General features: G+C 36.8%; 1 protein-coding gene across 1 annotated transcript in view; it reads left to right on the plus strand.

Annotated features, from left to right (window-relative positions):
• The window catches only part of LOC126162833 (E3 ubiquitin-protein ligase RNF169-like), a 94,416-nt gene that overhangs the window by 6,082 nt on the left and 66,312 nt on the right, over positions 1 to 22,022 (plus strand). Inside the window, exon 4 of the mRNA XM_049919595.1 lies at positions 9,306 to 9,395. Within this exon, the coding sequence (XP_049775552.1) occupies positions 9,306 to 9,395 (90 nt within the window). The remainder of the gene's footprint in view (positions 1 to 9,305; positions 9,396 to 22,022) is intronic.

Raw genomic sequence — 22,022 nt, forward strand, 5'->3', positions numbered from 1 at the left:
TTTGACACAAGACAATGCTTGATCCCATTCATACCTAAACAGAACCATATGCACTGTTCCATTGATCAGGATGGCCACTATGCATGCAGCCACCACTGCCATAGCTGTGTATTTTGGGACAAAGATGAAATCGTAGAAAGAACCTCAAACACTGTGATGAGTAATAGCTTTTTTTCATATTGCGTATGTGAGGTGATAGAACAGAGAAATATGGCAAGGAATATTCTATTTACAAATTGTATTCATGATTTTGAAGTAATACTTAGTCTTGTTGGAATACTAATAGGGAAGGAAATTACAAATATACACAGATGCTGTACCAATGGCAACAAGTTTAGCTCTGATTTTTAATTCTTGCTACCAGAGACCATTACCCCAATTTGAGGTCTTTAGGATGCCCTGTGGGATTTTAAAATGAGGTAGAATTTCCCATACTATTTGGAGATTGTGAATGGCAAATATACACTTAGGTGACAAAAGTCATGGGATACTTCCTAATTAAGTGTAGGACCTCCCATTGCCTGGCTTAGTGCAGCAACTTGACATGGCATGGACTCAACAAGTCGTTGAAGTCCCCTGCAGAAATATTGAGCCATGGTGTATATGGCCATCCATAATTACAAAAGTCTTGCCGGTGCAGGGTTTTGCGCATGAACTGAAGTCTCGATTATATCCCATAAATTTTTGATGGGATTCATGTTGGGTGATCTGAGTGGCTAAATTATTTCCTTAAATTGTCCAGAACATTCTTCAGCCTCATTCCAAACAACTGTGACCAGGTGCATTGTCATTCATAAACATTCTGGGATCATGAAGTACATGAATGGCTGCAATTGTCTCCATGTAACCAAACATAACATTTTCTAGTCAGTGGTCAGTTGAGTTGGACCATAGGACCCAGTCCATTCCATGTAAACACAGCACAGACAATTATGGATCCACTATAAGTTTCCCTGGTGCCTTGTTGGCAACTAGGGTGCATGGCCAGACATAGCTTCCCAGTTGTGTAAAGTCCAACCAATATGGTCAAGAGCCCAGGAGAGGTGCTGTAGGCAATGTCGTGCTGTTAGTGAAGGTCCTCGTGTTGGTCGTCTGCTGCCATACCCCATTAATGCCAAATTTTGCCATACTTTTGTAACAGATACATATATCATATGTCCCACATTTATTTCAGCAGTTATTTCATGGGGTGTTGCATATCTGCCAGCACTGACAACTCTACGCAAATGCTGATGCTCTCGGTCGTTAAGTGAAGCCTGTTGAGAACTGTGTTGTTTGTGGTGAAAGGTAATGCCTGGAATTTGATATTCTCGGTGCACTGTTGACACTATGGATCTTGGAATACTCCCTAACGATTTGCAAAACGAAAGTCCTGTGCGTCTAGCTCCAACTACCATTCCATGCTTAAAGTCTGTTAGTTCTTGTTGTGCGACCATAATCATGTTAGAAACCTTTTCACATGCGTCACCTGAGAAAAAATGACAGCCCTACCAATGCATTGCCCTTTTATACCTCGTGTATGTGATACTGCCGCCACCTTTATATTGTTATCCCATGACTTTCATCATCTCAATGAATGGCTGTGTAGTAGTTGTACAGCAGAGGAAGCAGCTATTTCATTTATAAATACAATTATAGCTTTCTTTCATTTGATCTTTTTTATGCAAACAATTTATGAATCAAAGCGACTTATAAAGGAGCCAGGGCAGCTTTGGCCCATCAGTGGTCTCAGAAAACTCATCTTCAGTACGTGTTTGTCAAAAATATTAATGCAGGCGTCATATTTTGTTCAGTTTGTACTTATCTCTTAGACATTATAGACAGTCATTTTGTTTCAGTGTTTTGTTCTAGTCTGCTGAATTAACCAATAACAAACAACGAAATGCCAGATGCTGTTCTATCAATTACATATGTTTCTCGTTAGACCACCCGATTGTTAGAAATGTGAAAACAAATTATATTGTAATCAATAGTTACTCTGAGGAGAAAAATAATGGATTTGGTGTGTACTTCCTTGAAGATTGATATTCTCCTCTTCAAAAAAGGGATTATCTCGTAGCTTTTAATGACAACATCCGTGTCAGCCTGTTTTATAATATAAGTTGTCGGGAGCAAATTATGTGTAAATCAGAGAACATTGTACAACGGGAATCAACTGAATGATGCAGGGCAATTGTCAAGACATTGAGCCCATATTCAGGAGGGTGAAGTGTGCTCTTCCCAGCCATCCCAATTTAGGATTTCTGTGGTTCTCCTAAATCATTTCAGGCAAATGCCAAGATGGCTCCTATCTGTAAAAGCATACATCTTTATTGTCTGTGTATGTATGGTTTGAACTATTTAGTTTCATTTACGATGACAATGAAACACACAACATTGTTGGATGATCCCTGGCTGAATAAATTCAATCAAATCAACATGTAAGTGCCAGATTTTTTTATGAAGAAGAGAACACTCATGAAATCAATATTGTGTTAGGTGATTGTTGTAAAGAAAAGATTACTTTAATGCAGTGCAGTTTTCAGATACCTCAGAAGAAAACTTCAGATTTTACAAATGTGCCTTTGGTTATTTAATTGTGTGAATTTGTCCTGATATTTGAGACAGTGTTTCTTCTGTGGCAGTTGGAAACAAAAAAATCTTTTTATGACACCTACTAGCTGCTGCTTTCTAGTTTCTGAGAGACTTTCCCAGGGGGTGGAAGTGTTGGCACAAAGATAAATTTTAATGCATGTGAGAAACTGAATCTTTCGACAATGAGATGTAATAAAAGAGCGCAACAAATGAAGATAGCCCACGATTATTGCATGTATCTGCCTGACTGGAATGGGGAGACTCTGTTGCCTGTACATGGTTCCCATGTGCGCAGATCAGAGATATGTGTGGCATTGCATTCATCGCATGTGTCCGTTGCCTCTTTGCGAAACAGCTGGATGGATCTGCTGAACTCAGAAAGTTGCAAAGATGTAAACATACATTAACTGGCTTGATAAGCCAATTATCGGATAAGAGTAGGGTGAAAACTTTCCACCTCAAATATGACTTATGGCAAATCAATAATAACTGATGACTGTTTTACTTTATTTGAAGTCATTTATCAGAAAAACGGTGTAAAATGATTTATTAATCAAAATGGAATACAATAATTCATTTAAAAAAAGCTGTTAAGTATATTCACTAACAGGCAGTAACTACATATTTTGAAGGAGTTACAAACTTCTGTGTTAAGATTTTCTCAGTGCTATTGTCATGGCATGCAAAGTTAAGTTACAGTGGGGAAATAGAAACAACAGTATTTTGGAAAGGATAGATTGCTAATCACCATATAGAGGAGACACTGAGTCTTAGACAGCCATAATGAAAAAAAAAAGCTCTATACATTATGTTAGGCCTTGTTCTGAAGCGAAAACACACACACACACACACACACACACACACACACACACACACACTTCTGTATCCATATCAGATGAGTGTGGATCGTATTGTTTGTATTGATTTGTAACATAGTTTTTTTACAGTGGGAAGCATATTTAGTGCTGTAAAAATTGATTGTAACTAAAAAATGACATCACATGTTTTTCTTAATTTCCCATGGGTCCTGGGAGGTATGAAGCAGTACCTTACAGATCACTTAACAATTCTCTTTTGACCTAGAAATATTTAGAAGAATGTTGTTTTCTTTTAACAACAATAAACTGGCTAATGAACAGCAGAAGACCTGGTGTTTCATAGAAAAATGCTCTATATGTACTTGAGAATGCAAAGTTTCGTTCATTATGCTTCCAATCAAAACAGTGAATGTCGAACATAGGAAACCTGTATGGAATGGAATACCTTCATTATTTAATGTACCAGATAAGCCACCACAACTGTAGCTGAGGGAAAACTACAGAGATGTGATGATAAAACATCAAAAGCAGTAAAATACACGACACCAATTCCACCATTGTTGCTACATCTGAGCTACTAGTGGCAAGAATCGTCGGCACATTCACTTTTGAAGCAAAAGTAGTAACATATACGAAATATTCGGTGCAATGGAAAGTAGAGTGCACTGTAAGAATGTGTGAATTGTTAGCCACCATACAAAATTGTTACATGTCAAGAGAAGTGCCTGTGATAATAAGAATTGTCAACTACAGGAAAATATGCTTATCATGCATGAAATGTATGTTTATAGTTTATTTCTTTCGGTGGAGTAAGCTGGAATTATACTCTTTGAAAACATTTTGCTGTGAATAAGATGTAGCTTATGTCACTGAATCAGTGAGATTTTCTGTTTTTACATTTATTTCGTTATCATTCATGTCTCTCGATAATTCACTAATGCTTGGGTTGCAAAAGTATAATGACCAGTTTGTTAATTAAGTAGCAAAGTAACGGAAAACAAACATTAATTTTATGCCTTTTTTCTCATCACGAGGCGTGATAGTGCCATTCCACCAGTCATGTGTAACAATTTTTAGACCAGTGAGTCTTGATGTTGGTTGGTCAGTTTCATCTTCCGTGGATCATTTTGCACCTCACACTGATGTGGAATGAGTCATTTTACATTCACATTACAAATTAATTTTGTAATTATGGCTACATACTGAAAAAAATGTCCGTGTGCGAGTAGGACTTGTGCATTGATGGTTCCATACAAACTTAATTATGTATATAGGCCTTTTATCCATTTTTGGAATTAAAGGTACTGATGATTTTTGCTTTTTATTGACATTGACACTGGCAAGGTATTGGTGCCAGGGATTCCAAGACATTCGAGAACTTTTTAAGTGGGATAACAACAACAACAACAGATGTGAGTTAGGAATTCATACCCACCACCTTCTGCAAAGTAGAATAATAGAAAGTCTTCTGTGGAATAGGAGAAGTTGTCGAGGATAAACTTTTTTACTTTGCTGTCTGTCAGTCATTTTATATCACTGGGTGAATGTTCAAAAATTTTTGGTACAGCGTTGTGCATCCTTTTTTGTGCTAAAGACAACTGTAACATGCTAGTAATGAAAGTCATTTTCCCTTCTGATGTAATTATGTACATCATTGTTCGTTTTGAACTGTAGTGGATTATTTACAACAAACTGCTTCTTGAGGAACCCCATAAGTGATTTCTCTCTGGTCAAAATTACATCAGTGGGCTGTATTGGCTGAATTACTAAGTACAACTTTCTGCTTTCTTTTGGATGGGTATGCCATTATCCATTATGTTAGATGGTGGTAAGCAAGCAAATAAAATATGTCTTTCCTAAATACCTGAGGGCGATCATTAATTCAAATTTCCGGTTCTGTAGCAAGCAATACAACTTCCGAGAAGGATATCAGTGCTACAACCAATTTTTAACAACACTCAAGATTTTACAGAGGCATTAATCATATATCACTAGTTGATACTGTTTTGATAGATCTTGCAAACATATTTAACATTGTGTCTCATCATAAATTAATTGGGAAATAGCAAATATTGTTATTTACAGCAGAGTTATGCTCTTCATTTGAGGATTTCTGAAAAGACAAACCCAAACACTTAGAGTGGGAAACAAATTTTGAGATGAGATGAAATCAGGGTAATGTCAGGGGCCATTGCTCTTCCTCACGTAGCTCAAAATTCAATATGGTCCTAAAGGCAAACTTTTTACAACATTGCTTAATTCACTTAGGGCAGCATATTGATACTCATTCCTACATGCTGTCTTAGAGGCAACACTGTTTTGAAGCTACTTCTTGTTGAATCAATGTAGAGTTGCCACTTGTTCGTAATGTAGTGAAGATTTCTAAGAGTCCACACTTTTATGAAAAAAAAATGGGGTGAATATTTATTTCCTGTACTGTACCGTAAAAAATGGTTAACATGGGTCAGTAGGTTCTCTTCATTTATCTTAGAGGAATGGTACTGTTAAATACTGAGGAAGAGCCACAAGTTGAAGAAATTGTTCAGTGTAGATTATGGGGAAGTTTGACATTTTCAAATCTTTATTAGCATTCAGACTTCAGAAATGTTGTCAAGCATTACCAGATGGGGCTGAGACAAGGTACAGATATAACTGGGCAGTGAGATTAGGGCATATAGCTGTTGGGATATTTGGAAAAAAGACATTAAAATGATAAGATGAAAAGGTACCTTCTTATGTTGAAATTTTTCTTAAATACTTGATATGTTACTGGGTTAAGGACTTACTTTAGAGAAACAGTTTCATTTCAGCATAAGAATGCCAGACATTCTTTACAGAATCCTTAGTAACTCGCGGTTTGGATTTTAAGAGTGTTACTCAATTGAGAATGTGATTTACACATTCACTCACCAAATGTTACAACCACTAAATTACAAAATAGCACCAGTCGGTATTTTCTGTGACCTTTCTGTAGAAGTTGACTGTTTGAATCATGTCTCCTGGATAAACTGAGGGCTGGAATTGATTATATAACAAACCAGTGTATAATGTCATACTTAATTAAGAGAGTGCAGGAAGTTATGCTTAATATTTCAACCAATGTAAGCCGGGGATATTCTTCTGGCTGGAGAGAAATTAATTTAAGGTTCCATAAGACTCGATCTTCAGTCCAGTATTAGTCCTCGTATATGTAAACGATCTTCTGTTGAATGTACAACAAGCAGAATTAGTTTCTTTTGCGGATGACGGTAGTATTATCATCAGTTGAAACACACACACTGCAACGGAATAAATGGTAAATAATTGTCTTAAAATTATTGTTGAATGTGTTTTCTGCAACTGATCTTACTCTCAATTTCAGAAAGTCACAACCTATTCAGGTTTGCACATCTAAAGGTACTATGCCGATGACAATTATAACACATGGAAGAAAATAATAACTAGAATGGAAACATCAAAAATTTTAGATGTCCATATTGATGAGAATTTAAACTGGAAGACATAGATTTTGGAACTCTTGAAACAATTTAGTCCAGCCAGATTTGCACTTAGATTCATTGCAAATCTTGGGCAGAGACAAATCAGGAAGCTGACATATTTTTTGTGTTTTCACCCAATTATGTTGTGTGGAATAATGCTGTGGGGTAACTCAACTTTAAGGAGGAAGATGTTCATTGGTAAAAAAATGTGCAGCAAGTATAATATGTTTTGCTTACCCACAATTGTTTCGTATGCATCTGTTTAAAGAGTTAGGCATTTCGGCTGCACAGAATATTTATTCCCTCATGAAGTTTGTTGTAAATAATCCACTGAAGTTCAGAAGGAAACCTTTCAGTACATTAAGCATTTTGACATTGCTTCAGAAATCTTTTGCTAATGTCAGATTGTGGTAATTGTAGGCCTTTCCTAGACAGACTAAATGCCCAATTAACGATGGCCATTTGGTCATGGTACATCAAAAGATTTGACAATGCATTTCATATCAGGAACAAAGTTTTGACAGCTGTCATCGTTGTCCATTGTTGATCATGTGCCCCCTGGCTAATTTTCGCCCAATACACAGTTGTGTTCTCATCCTCCATTGTGTTTTCATTAGGTGGTGATAGAGAAACATACAGCGTGTACGGCCTACAATGTATTCCATAGTGTGATTTAGTGATCAATAGCATGTGGAATTGATTATCACAACAATCATAGTCAGCTTTACATAGTTGATTAAAGTAATTCTGGAAGTAGGCATGGCACAGTGGAGTGGCTTTTTCCTTACCTTTCTTTGTTGTGCAGTACAGTGGTAAGTTCAAAACCGTGGAAAGGAGAATCACCAACAAAGGAATGAAATGCGTGCTTCATAATCAAGTGCCTTTTCTGACTAAATTCAACTAAGATGATGGTGTTCTTTGACCATAAATTGAATCTTCTGTTAGTTAAAATTACCTTTTTTACATTTCCACTTTTATCTAATGAATGCATGATGTACGGTCTCCTTGGAGCAGTTTGACCCTTGGGAAAAGGAATGGGAGGGGAGGGGAACTGTCAATTCTCTTGGACCTAATAAGTTTTCTGGCGCTCCTACGAAAATTATTTCTTGTGAAATGACATACATCCAAATTCACAGACTCAATTATATAAAAAGTGGCAGTTGTAGATCTTCTCCCCATCTCCTCTGTTAGGTAAAGTCCTGGAGACACCCAGGGTAACAGTGAACACTCAAGAGTTCACAAAACTTCTTGAGTAACTTCAGTTTGCACATTTATAGATCCCTTTCTAAAGCAACTAAAGATCTGACATTTGTGTCTGATTCCGATGACTTCCTACCCAGTTCAGTCGAACAGTAGATGATACTCCTTTGTATTTTGAAAATGAGTTGCTATTCCTTACTCCAAGTGCTGATTATTTCTTGATTGTTTCAGAGTTTTACTAATGTTATTGTATATAGTTGTAACAATACTGCCCTACTTCAATGTGATATGCTCACATATTTGATTTTGAAAGTGTCTTGGTAGATTCTGCCTTTGTTAGGAAATCCACTATTAACGACTAGTCTGTAATGTGTAAACATATATTTTGTTTGTTAAGTTGTAATATGAGCTGTATCAAGACATTCTTGAAGTCAAAAATGATGTCAAATTGGGTGCCACTGTATGCATCCTTCTGAATCACATGAATGAATAGAGCAAACTGAGTTTCCAGTGATTGCTGCTCATACAGTTAGTGCTGGTTAATCAGAATTGTCAATATAAGTCTGTAGTTTCTCATGTGTATCTCGTGATGCTTCTTTAACAAGTATAACTTAAGCACTCTGAAAGTCACCTGGATGCACTGTTACTCCAACAGCACTTGGTAAAGACTGCTGGAAAGGAGGCCTCTACTTCAACAAAATAATATATACGTTTCATTATTAACCAAGGTTAAATTCTAGAAATAATAACATTCTGACTGAATTGTATTTTCTTTATTAGCGTGTCTGACTTGGGCTTTGTGCTGCCATTAGTTATTATAATTTTTATTATAATTTTTATTGTAATTGGTATCTCCAAAATAATAAATTCAAGTGTGTGGATGTGACAGTTTTATGCAGCAAGTAGATATTCATTTTATAAATTTAGCATATGAGGTATTTATCTTCACAATTTCACATTGTCCGTGTAACAGGATTCTTTTTTGTCAAAGCTTAAGAATATATGCATTATAACTTTATGCTTGCCTTTGAAACAGTATGATTGAAAAAGAAAACTTTGTCTTATTGCTTTAACTGCTTACCTGTAGAATAAAGAAAGAAAGGCCAATATTAGTGTCTTATTTAATAGGAAATGGTTTTTTGTCTGTGATTTGATGAGGAAGTTATTATTATAAGGTAATGCAGTCAGTCATGTTAAAGACGGACTATCAATACAGTTTTTTGTTAATTTATAGGAAGAAATCTTGGAAATGGAGCGTCAAAAAAGGCAGCAGGCTGAGGAAGATGAAAAAATAGCGAGGCAGCTACAGGAACAAATGATGGTGGTAAGTAGTAGTTCATATTGCTTGGATTTTGAAATAAAGGATATTCTCCAGGTTATAGTACACGTTTGAAACTTGTTGTTTACGAGAAGATATATTTTTCTTTCTCAGTTTCTCCCCCGCTGTTATATGAACTGGTATCATTACCAGTGGTCCCTGAATGAATAAATAAATATTCTCTCTCTCTCTCTCTCTCTCTCTCTCTCTCTCTCTCTCTCTCTCTCTCTCTCTGCCCACATATAGACACAAAGTAGGACTTACAATACTCTCTAATGTTAAGCCTTGCAGGATTTCTCATTAGCTAAAGACAGTGGAGATCCTCTGGAATAAATATTATGAATGAAACAATGCACAACACTGGTGTAATATTCTACAATACGTATTATTTTACAAACTGGTTTTCATGTGTTACACCATTGTTGGTTCTAAAGACAAATATATGAGGCTATAAAATTTTATGGCATCAACGATTTTAAACTGGTGCATCTGTGGAGTATCTCATTTGGTTTCAAAAGATGAAAGTTATTAAGGTTTGATTTAAGGTTAGAACTAGAAGAATTATTTCAGCAAAATTTGGTGTAAAATTATGTTGTTGTTGTTGTTATTTTTGTGCTGGTAGCCTTCAGTGCAGAGACCGGTTTGATGCAGCCCTCCATGCTACTTTATCCTGTGCAATTCTTCATCTCCAAGTAGCTTCTGAACCAGCTTAGTGTATTCATCTCATGGTCTCCCTCAACGATTTTTACCCTCCACGCTGCCCTCCAATACTAAATTGGTGATCCTTGATGCCTCAGAACATGTCCTACCAACTGATTCCTTCTTCTAGTCAAGTTGTGCCACAAATTCCTCTTCTCCCCAGTTCTGTTCAGTACCACCTCATTGGTTATGTGATCTACCCATCTAATCTTCAGCGTTCTTCTGTATCACCACATTTCGAAAGCTTCTATTCTGTTTTTGTCTATACTAGTTATCGTCCATGTTTCACTTCCATACATGACTATAATCCATACAGATACTTTTAGAAAAGACTTCCTGACACTTAAATCTATACTCGATGTTAACAAACTTCTCTTCTTCGGAAACGCTTTCCTTGCCATAGCCAGCCTACATTTTATATCCTCTCTACTTCAACCATCATCAGTTATTTTGCTTCCTGAATATCAAAATTCATCTACTATTTTAAGTCTCTCATTTCCTACTGTAATTCCCGCAGCATCAGCCGATTTAATTCGACTCCATTACATTATCCTTGTTTTGCTTTTGTTGTTGTTGTTCATCTTATATCATCCTTTCAAGACACTGTCCATTCTGTTCAACTGCTCTTCCAGGTCCTTTGCTGTCTCTGACAGAATTACAATGTCATCAGCAAACTTCAAAGTTTCATCTCCATGGATTTAATTCCTACTCCAAATTTTTCTTTTGTTTCCTTTACTGCTTGCTCAATATACAGATTGAATAACATCGAGGATCAGCTACAACCCTGTCTTACTCCCTTCCCAACCTCTGCATCCCTTTCATGCCCCTTGACTCTTATAACTGCCATTTGGTTTCTGTACAAATTGTAAAAAGCCTTTCGCTCCCTGTGTTTGACCCCTGCCACCTTCAGAATGTGAAAGAGATTGTCAAAAGCTTTCTCTGAGTCTACAAATGCTAGAAATGTAGGTTTGCCTTTCCTTAATCTATCTTCTAAGATAAGTCGTAGGGTCAGTATTGCTACACGTGTTCCAACATTTCCAAACTGGTCTTCCCCGAGGTCAGCTTCAACCAGTTTTATGTAAAATATGTACCTTACATAAAATGTTATACATTATTTAATGAACTACATGGCAAAATAGAACAGTTGTTGTGAGATGAAAAATAAGTTTAATGATATGTAGAAAACTTTTGACAGATTCAAAGGTTTTGGCAGAACAAGGTAATCTTGTCCTTAACAGATCTAGTATTACAAATGGGTAAAATATTACAAGCAAACTAAACAGGTAAGTGAAGGTCAATATTGCCCTGCCAAACTGGCCTACATAGAATCTGCCCCAGTTGAAAGTGATTTTGTATAGTTCACTCTTTTACAGAGCTGAAGCACTATCTTTACCATTGAGCAAAAAGTGTCCATTAGTATTGTGCACATAAAAATAATGTTTTAAAGTCCCTGGATTAAAGCTTTCTGTCTACATACAGAGAGACTTTTCCTAAATATGGAACTGTGCACATTTTTCAAGGGAAGTCAGATCAAAATGAGACAGCTGGGAAAAGTAGGGAAGCTGTACTTTTAATTTCAGAAGTAATTGCCATAACTGTTAATTCATTTACCTTTTTTTTCCATCTGTGTCATTTTCATTTGATGGCCCATTATATTAAAATCTTGAGGTGGTTGGTCGAGCACAGGGTAAAGAAGAGAGGAGACTGGTTTTTATTTTTTATTTATTTTTTTAATTTATTTATTTTCTTAATGGGTTACATCAAAGCAGGAGAGTAGCCATTGCTTGATGGTATGTGTTTAATTGTTTTCAGTTCACTTTGGAAGTTGTCTGGGTATTTGGCAATGTATCACTGAATGAAAGGCAGCATAAGGTCACTACTGGATGTTGAGAATTGACATCTATTACAAAGTCAGTGGTGGCAGGCTTCCTGTAGATCTTAACATGTGAATGTGGTCTCTAATATCTATGGTTAGAGCTAAATAATGTATGAAATAACCCCCTAAATCCATTGTGAATTTGATATTGTTCTAGTTAAAACTTAGCTCCTTGAAGAATGTCTGAAGTTGTCTGGTATTACCCATCCATAAGCACAACACATCAGCATACATGTGATGTTCGCCTGCTTTATTTCTTCATTGATAGTCCTCGGTGTTGATGTACTGCATTATTACACTGGCTGAAAAATAGGGGGTTTGCAGTTCAACACTGACTACTGTAAATGATGTAGCCGACAGTTGCACAGTTGCGTTTCACAGTTCTTTACTTTCACTATTCACAACCCCCTCCCCCCATATTACACAGTTATATGGCAAGTTCACTATTGGCAAATGATAAGCCTCATTAATAGCTTGCAGGCAAACTTCGGTGTACTGCTACAACAGTTTGCTGTTGAACATCTATGAGCAGTAAATACCTAACCACACAGCTCAGTTCTTGCAGAATAATAAGGTACATGTGACACACAGTTTCTCAGATAAATTGAGCAGACACTCTCATTGTTTTAACACACGGCCTATTTGTGTTACACTTATTGCACTGTTAAGTTAGTGCATTATTGTTACCTTAACCGATACAGACTTCCCTTCATATATTCTCACAAAAATAGGTACAGAAACTATACATTGTTTTTGTTCAAGTTACATAAATTACAAGTAACAGAGTACATCAAAAATTTCCTCCTTTTTTAGTTTCTTCTGCCACCAAGGTTATGCTGCATTATTTGTTTAAATAATGAAATTAACAGATATAGTTATACAAACAATACTTTGACATATCTGGTAATTATTTTGGAATTAATTAAGGGCTGGCTTTGCTAAAACGTTTTCGAATGGAGCCAAATAAATACTTTAAGAATCCTAGTAGTTCTTCTTCCAAATATTTATAATTAGTACAGAATTTATATTTGTTCATAAGTCAACAATAGCATTTAAAGTCACGAAACAATTACTAATTTCACCCTATAACAAAAGTATTAACAAGGAAGTCAAATTAGGAAATCGATTACGTACACAAAACTAAGCACAAAATTAGATCTGGTGTTATATTTCTTAGGACCGAGGGCCAACCTTTCTCTTTTATGAAAATGGAGATCATACTAATGTATGTTAATGGCAATTAGTCAAAAATGAATAAATGAATGTAAGGAGACAGATGGCAAAACAAGAGAGGAAGTAAAGAGATCCCAGCTTGCTTCGTCACATACCTAAACTGGCATCTAACTGCAATATGGCAGGGGTGAGTAGTGGATTAGATGGTGGTATCTGGTGAACAAAGGCAGCCTTTCTGGGAGATGATGTGAAGCAAGTGAAATTAATTCACAGGCAACTACGATGATTGAATAATGTACCCTCTGAACAGGAAATGTGGGCTAGTGAGACTACTTGCAGAAGTGTTTGATGTCCTGTTAGTTTGCTGACAGTGACCATGTCTTGCAAGGGCTAAGTAACTATAGGAACACATGCTCTGCACCCTCCTTCCTTTTCTCCTCCCTCTCCCCCCAAAACACACACACACACACACACACACACACACACACACACACACACACAGGCATCACTTTATAAAAGTCTGAACCCGAGTGTACATGACGCAGTATGCCAGAAGGGAGAGTAATGATGGTACAGCTCACTACATGGGACCTACTCACAAGTCGATGGGCCGAGAAAGGATACATAACTCAACTGAGAGCTGAGAAAAAGCAAGAGTTAACAACAGTATGTTTGTGGTTTTGTAGCCTCACTGTATGAATTTTTCCATTGAGCAGGTCCCACACCACCTGGCTCCAGATACTAACTCAAGTGGGACAGACATGAAAAGAACCACCGTGACTCTTACTTAGCCTAAGCCAGCGGTAAGCATCCATCACAGTTGGGAAGATGTGGCCACATAGTTCTGAAGGCAGTGGAGGTGCATTATGTTTGGTAGCCTTGACGCCAGGCTGTCAGGACTGTATAGTATTCCTCTGCGCTTTTTTCTGCCATAATGGTTTTGAGGCATCTTTGCAACTCTTATTTTAACATTAAGGTTTATTTGATTAAATTTGCTAACAGTGTTGCACTTCATATGACAATAGTAGAGGTGGTGGGAGGTTAATGAGGTGATAAGCTGCTCCAGCAATTTATATTTGTTATACAGGGTGATTCACGAAGGTATGCAAATATTTTAATATGTTATTCTGCAAGTAAAACTGAAGAAAAAGTTCATATAAATATAGGTCCGCAAATGTTTAGTTACAGAGTTATGGCTAATAAAAGGTCTTGCCTGAAACTTATAAACTTCGCTATTATGAAGTCATCGCAAAACTGTATGAGGTTAAAGCAAAGCACGATTTCCATTTATTTTGTTGTTATTTATCTGGTGAATCTAATAGAACATGTCCCAGACATGTATTTGCAGTAGTTTTCCATTTATGGCAAATTGCCGCTGGGAATTGCATTGCACTTTTGCATGTGGGTTTGCTTCAGACCATAAGTGCTAGTTATGTAAATTGTTTATACCATCTGAAGTAAACTATGCCTCATCAGTAAATAAAATGTATTTGTATAACTGCCGATTAGTATTTAACCAGTTGCACAGCCCCAAGCGAAGGGCAGGATCTCCCGGATGTAAATGACACACTTTTTGTTTATTGTAAGGATGCAGATTATTGTACTTCAGTGTATGCCATACCTTAGATTGTGAAGTGCCTAATCGTCGAGAGATATGCCGTATACTGGTACCTGGGCTACATTGAACAGCATCTGTAATATCCTCATCATTGTCTTCACATATCGAGCACTCATACTGATAATGGATGCGAAGTAGAGAACCTGTCTCCCGTAACATTCGAAATCCTTCTCTAATGGTTCGTGCATTCAGAATCCTCCAAGTTGGATAACGTACGCGATATTCGTTATCTGCAGCTGTACCATTACCATCACATTTGCCATAAATAAACACCATATTGGCATTCCTCTGTCATAAGTTTGAAAGGCATCCATGTTTCATAAATAATCTACAAACTACAATAGTTACAATGTGGTTTCACTAAAATACGCTGTTGTTGTTATGGTCTTTCACTGAACAATACAGAAAACTAACTCATTTCCAGGTTAGGAAATGACTGAGACAATTTACTACAGTTTGCGATAATGAGATAAATGTTCTTACATTCATAACGGAAAGTAAACAAATTTACTTGTTTAATAATCTTTGCTTCTCTGGATGTTCTGGAAAACAACAGGAAAATTACATATTCATTACAGTAATATTACAAACAGTAAAAAGAACTACACACTTTAGGTTATGAACACTACTTTCTCAGATAGATTATAGATCCCTAAGACTGTTTCATACTAATTAGTTACCCCAGGCAGTCACCAACATTCGATGTGTTACGTGCATTGCCAAATTAAGCCATATCTGTCAGTCATTTCAGTCTCTACTGATACTGCGAACATCACCAAACTATCAAAGAATGCTGCCATTTGTAATGTAAAACTAAATTATAGAAAAAGGTTATGTGGCTGGAGAAGTCAACCTCATATTTCCTGCTGTCGCTCACACATTCTCACATGTACTTCAGGCAAACAGTGTAATCATTTTAAACATGAGACTGACAAACATGAAGGAGCTCAGTTTTCCAGAGGTGGCCACAGAGACTTTATCTCCAGGGGACTGATGACCGCCGCTGTTAAGTTCCATAGTGCTCGGAGCCATTTGAACTTTATCTCCACTACCTTGGTGCTGTGTCTCAGCTACTTGGTCACCCAAACAGATAGTAATTTAACTGAATCGATATAGGGGTCCCACATATGACAACAAATATTCATAATGCTGTTACTCCTTACAAGAAACTAATGGTTCCAGGAAACCCCACTGGGCTACTGGATAAACAAATTCAGTGCCCACCAAACTAAATTTTGAAGTTATCAGAAGGAAAAAAAAAAAGAAAGAAACATTATTTCTGTTGTGCCAATGACAGATGGCTAGCAAGTTCACATCACCGTGTTATGGAAGTGGACATCCATTAATGGTTATTACTTTCTGGTCTGTCAGGCCAGAAACAGAAGATTATGTTTCGTGGATTAATCTTTAATGTTACTTGGTATGATTACTAAGCTTGCACATAGTGAAACAACTGCGACTGGGCACTGAAATTCCTTGAAGAGGAAAGACTCCGAGAGACTATTGATACTCATAAAAATGATGTGCATTTGAAATGAGTAATGGTGGGGCAAGAGAATTTCCCTTCCATTGTACAAAATGTAATGTGCAGCCCAAAAACGTTAAAGTTCACCATTTCCTCTGCTATTTCTACAGTGCCTCATCCCTTTACTTGAGTACTCCAGTAAGTAAAATCCAATCCAATTCAGATCACTTTGTAAATTACACTTTGTAAACTACTCACATTCTCCATTTTTCCTTTATTTCTGTTACTGTGGTTTCCGCTGTTGTGTTAAAAAATTACTTTGAATAACTGCAGTTGTTTCACTTACCCGTTTAGTTCACTTGTAATATTTTATCTGTTTGTAATATTGGACCTGTTAAGGATAAGATTATCTTGGTCTATCAAAACCTTGCAATATGTCACCAAAGTGTACAATTCATTTTTTTCTCAGAACAATTGTTGTATTTTTTCCATGTAGTTCATTATTTAATGTTTCACATTTTATCCAAGCTACATATTTTTTACATCAAATTTTACTGGACTAAATAGTTTTACCCCTAAATCAAACCTTAATAACTGTCGTTTTTGGAAACCAAATGAGATACTCTGCAGATGCACTAGTTTAAAATCTTTGATTCAAAAAATTTCACAGGCACACACATTTATCTTTTTACCTGATAATGGGATAAAAGCCGAAAACTGATTTTCAGAATAATAAATGTTGTAGAACATCACACCAGTGTCCTGTGGTGGTATAAAATATTATTCATGTAAATATCTTATCAAGAACCAATGAAACAGTCAATTAATGTGATTTAAATAAATATTAGGAGATCTGCATTGGTCTACATCGTGGTAGAACAAATGAAAGTGTAGCTGTGATGAAGAACAAACATATTGTATCTGGCCATTGTCATACCTCTCAAATATGTTTGTCTTGCTCAGCCTTCTACTTTTCTTGCCAGTTAAGATTTCTATATGGCTTATTCTTCTCAACATTAATTCCGTGAGAACTTTGTCATCGAGAATCGTAGTGCTAATCTTAATATGAATCCTCAGATCTAATGGGACAGAAATATCTGGTGTGTTGAACAACAACTTGGGAAGCTCAGCAGCAGTGTCATATATTTCTCCCTCCTTCTGCCTTGTTTGCTTTGATTGATTTTAAGTAATAGCCTTTTGTGAAATCTCATTATTCAGATTCCTCTTTCCTTTTATATTTTAGCAAAAGCAGGCTCAGTTTTTCTTGTTTTCTTGAAAGGTAAACATATGGTTTTGGTAAGGTGCATTCCTCTCCAGAAACCCCAGGTAATAGCTTTAATCTGTGTGAATGAAGTAAACTAGTTCAGCAGATTGTTTGTGCTTTCAAACTAGGATGTGCAGACCACAATTCAAATGCAACAAAAGTGAAATTAATTTGCATTTGCATTTGGTTGATTACATGACATGCACTTTGTTATCTTCGCAGCACATTCCTTTGTGTGGCAGAATTTTAAATCTGTTTTGACAACTTATTGCCCAGATAGTATGGATTACAGCAGATGTTATTGAGCTTATAGAAAAAACGCAACTGATGAACAAGGAAAAGCTGAATACAGACGACGAAGGAATTTAGTCAGTAGAGAAGCCAGGAAAACAAAAGAAAATTTTCTTGAGGAATTGTGCAGGGAAGTGAAAGAAAATATGCAAAATGGAAAAACTGATTTATCCTACAGAACAGAAAATAAATTTTTAACAAAGGTAAAACAACACTCTCAGGCACAATAGAAAATAAAGAGGGGAATATGCTGTTTGGTGAAGACATGGTGAAGAGATGGGAAGAATACATTGAGGAGTTTTATGCCGGAATACTCTTTCGGAGGAAGTAATGGGAAGAGAAGAGCAAGTAGATGAAGATGACAAGAGAGATGACATTCTGCAAGAAGAATTTGACAAAGCTCTAAAAGAACTATGGGACAACAAAGCAGTGGGTATTGATGACATCCCTGCAGAACTTATAAAGAGTGCTGGTGACAGCAGGAAAATGATGCTGCTTAAACTTATCAGGTCCATCTATAACACAGGAGAGATATTGACAGACTTCCAGAAATGCATCATTGTTCCTATACCAAAGAAGGCAGCAGCTACAAAATGTGAACAGTAGTGAACTTCAAGCCTAATGTCACATGCATAAAAAATTCTCATAAAAATAAGAGAATTGAAGAGAAGGTGGAGGAAATGCTGAGTGATGTGTTTGGTTTCAGAAGGGGATTGGGGACACAAGAAGTGATTCTGACACTGAGACTCCTTATTGAAAAGCAATTACAGAAAAATAAACCAACTTATATTGCCTTTGTAGACAGGGAAAAGACATTTGATAACGTTATCTGGCAAGAGATGTTCAGAATGCTGAGGAAAAGTGGAATGATGTACAAAGACATCTGTGTGATACTCATTTGCTCTAAGAATGAGGTGGCAGTGATTAGGAACTGTCACTAGGAACAAGAAATAAATATTAGAAAAGTGGTAAGACAAGGATGTGCTCTCTCTCCTCTTATATTCAATACTTACATCCAGGGAGATATAGACCAAGTTCAAGAAACCACTGAGGTGGGAATCAAAATTAATGGGCAGAAGATAGACATGCTATGTTAAAGCAGATGATTGCTATAGTCATGGAGACAAAAGAAGATCTAGAGGAAGTCCTCAAAACAATGGAAAGGATTCTATGCAATCAGTATGTAATGAGAATAAATGAGAAAAAGACTAAAGTGATGGTACACAGTACAGAAGCAGAATATGATAATGAGAATTGGAAGGGAGGAGATGGAAGTGACAAAGGAATTTACCTATCTGGGAAGCAAAATCATGAGGGATGGAAGAAGCCAGAAATAAATTGTGAGCAGAATACAACAGCCCAAAATTGTATTTAATCTGAGAAGGAACTTACTCACCAGTGTCTGAAAATAAAGAAACATATCATGAAACGTTTTGTTTGGAGTGTGGCTCTATATGGATGTGAAACTTGAACAATGGGAAGAGAAGATGGCTAGAGGCTCTGGAGATGTGGTGCTATAGAAGGATGATGATGATCAGCTGCAGAGACAAAGTACCAAATAAAGAGGTGCTTAGAAGAGCACAGGAAACCAGATCTCTGTGGAGGCACATCCAAACAAGAAGAGAAAAACTTGTAGGGCACATCCTACTAAGACACAACGACATCATTGGAACAATAGCAGAAGGAGGTACTGAGGGAAGGAATCAGTGGGGGGACCATGCAACAGATCATGAATGATGTTGGATGTAACAAATATGTGGAAGTGAAGAGGAAGGCAGACAGAAGAGAGGAATGGGCTCTGCTGCAAACCAACCTCAGGGTTGAAAACTCAAAGAAAAAGTAGTAGTATGAGTCTTTAACAAATGTCAAATCATACTGTAAAATAAATTATTTTTAGTTATGTGGATTTGATTCAGAGTTTTAAAGTTTAGGACATTAAACTATACTGAAAGTGTGGCAAAGATGCTGGTTACTCAATCTTCAAATCTCGATACTAATTTTCCCCCTTTTTACACATAACAAATGTGGAATGGGCTCATTCAATTGAAAAACTGATAGAATGAATAATCGGATTCACTGAATGAATGTGAACAAAGTGTTATTTATTGAAAGAATATATAATAATGGTGTATCAGAGGGTAGACACAGTAAAATTATCTATGTATCTCTTGATACTTCAGTAAATAAGGAGTAATTATGCATATAAATGTGTAGCTGCTGCTGTTTTCACTTGTGATGATATTATAAACAGAGTATTTCCAGATCCAATTAATTATTTAATTAATTAATTAATTAAATTATAACAATGTGATATGGTATATACCACTTCTTTGAAAACTCCTTAGATAGAAATGATTGGTACTGATAGGTTTGGTTCAAGAATTCGAAGATGGGTCATGTGTGATTGCACTAGATGCTGAAATGCTATTTCATACACTTTATTCCTCTTGGGTAAAATATTCCGGAGGTAAAATAGTCCCCTATTCGGATCTCCGGGCGGGGACTACTCAAGAGGCCGTATTTATCAGGAGAAAGAAAACTGGCGTTCTACGGATCGGTTCGTGGAATGACAGATTCCTTAATCGGGCAGGTAGGTTAGAAAATTTAAAAAGGGAAATGGATAGGTTGAAGTTAGATATAGTGGGAATTGGTGAAGTTCGGTGGCAGGAGGAACAAGACTTTTGGTCAGGTGAATACAGGGTTATAAATACAAAATCAAATAGGGGTAATGCAGGAGTAGGTTTAATAATGAATAAAAAAATACGAGTGTGGGTAAGCTACTACCAACAGCATAGTGAACGCATTATTGTGGCCAAGATAGACACGAAGCCCACGCCGACTACAGTAGTACAAGTTTATATGCCAACTAGCTCTGCAGATGATGAAGAAATTGATGAAATGTATGATGAGATAAAAGAAATTATTCAGGTTGTGAAGGGAGACGAAAATTTAATAGTCATGGGTGACTGGAATTCGAGAGTAGGAAAAGGGAGAGAAGGAAACATAGTGGGTGAATATGGATTGGGGGAGAGAAATGAAAGAGGAAGCCGTCTGGTAGAATTTTGCACAGAGCATAACTTAATCATAGCTAACACATGGTTCAAGAATCATAAAATAAGGTTGTATACGTGGAAGAATCCTGGAGATACTAGAAAGTATCAGATAGATTATATAATGGTAAGACAGAGATTGAGGAACCAGGTTTTAAATTGTAAGACATTTCCAGGCGCAGATGTGGACTCTGACCACAATCTTTTGGTTATGAACTGTAGATTAAAACTGAAGAAACTGCAAAAAGGTGGGAATTTAAGGAGATGGGACCTGGATAAACTGACTAAACCAGAGGTTGTACAGAGTTTCAGGGAGAGCATAAGGGAACAATTGACAGAAATGGGGGAAAGAAATACAGTAGAAGAAGAATGGGTAGCTCTGAGGGATGAAGTAGTGAAGGCATCAAGTAGGTAAAAAGACGAGGGCTAGTAACAGAAGAAATATTGAATTTAATTGATGAAAGGAGAAAATATAAAAACGCAGTAAATGAAGCAGGCAAAAGGGAATACAAACGTCTCAAAAATGAGATCAACAGGAAGTGCAAAATGGCTAAGCAGGGTGGCTAGAGGACAAATGTAAGGATGTAGAGGCTTATCTCACTAGGGGTAAGATAGATACTGCCTACAGGAAAATAAAAGAGACCTTTGGAGAAAAGAGAGCCACTTGTATGAATATCAAGAGCTTTGATGGAAACCCAGTTCTAAGCAAAGAAGGGAAAGCAGAAAGGTGGAAGGAGTATATAGAGGGTCTATACAAGGACGATGCACTTGAGTACAATATTATGGAAATGGAAGAGGATGTAGATGAAGATGAAATGGGAGATACAATACTGTGTGAAGAGGTTGACAGAGCACTGAAAGACCTGAGTCGAAACAAGGCCCCCGGAGTAGAAAACATTCCATTGGAACCACTGACGGCCTTGGGAGAAGCCAGTCCTGACAAAACTCTACCATCTGGTGAGCAAGATGTATGAAACAGGCGAAATACCCTCAGACTTCAAGAATAATATAATAATTCCAATCCCAAAGAAAGCAGGTGTTGACAGATGTGAATATTACCGAACTATCAGTTTAATAAGTCACAGCTGCGAATTCTTTACAGACAAATGGAAAAACTGGTAGAAGCCGACTTCGGCGAAGATTAGTTTGGATTCCGCAGAAATTTTGGAACACGTGAGGCAATACTGACCCTATGAC

Source organism: Schistocerca cancellata, chromosome 2 (genome assembly GCF_023864275.1).
Source record: "Schistocerca cancellata isolate TAMUIC-IGC-003103 chromosome 2, iqSchCanc2.1, whole genome shotgun sequence".
Classification (NCBI taxonomy): domain Eukaryota; kingdom Metazoa; phylum Arthropoda; class Insecta; order Orthoptera; family Acrididae; genus Schistocerca; species Schistocerca cancellata.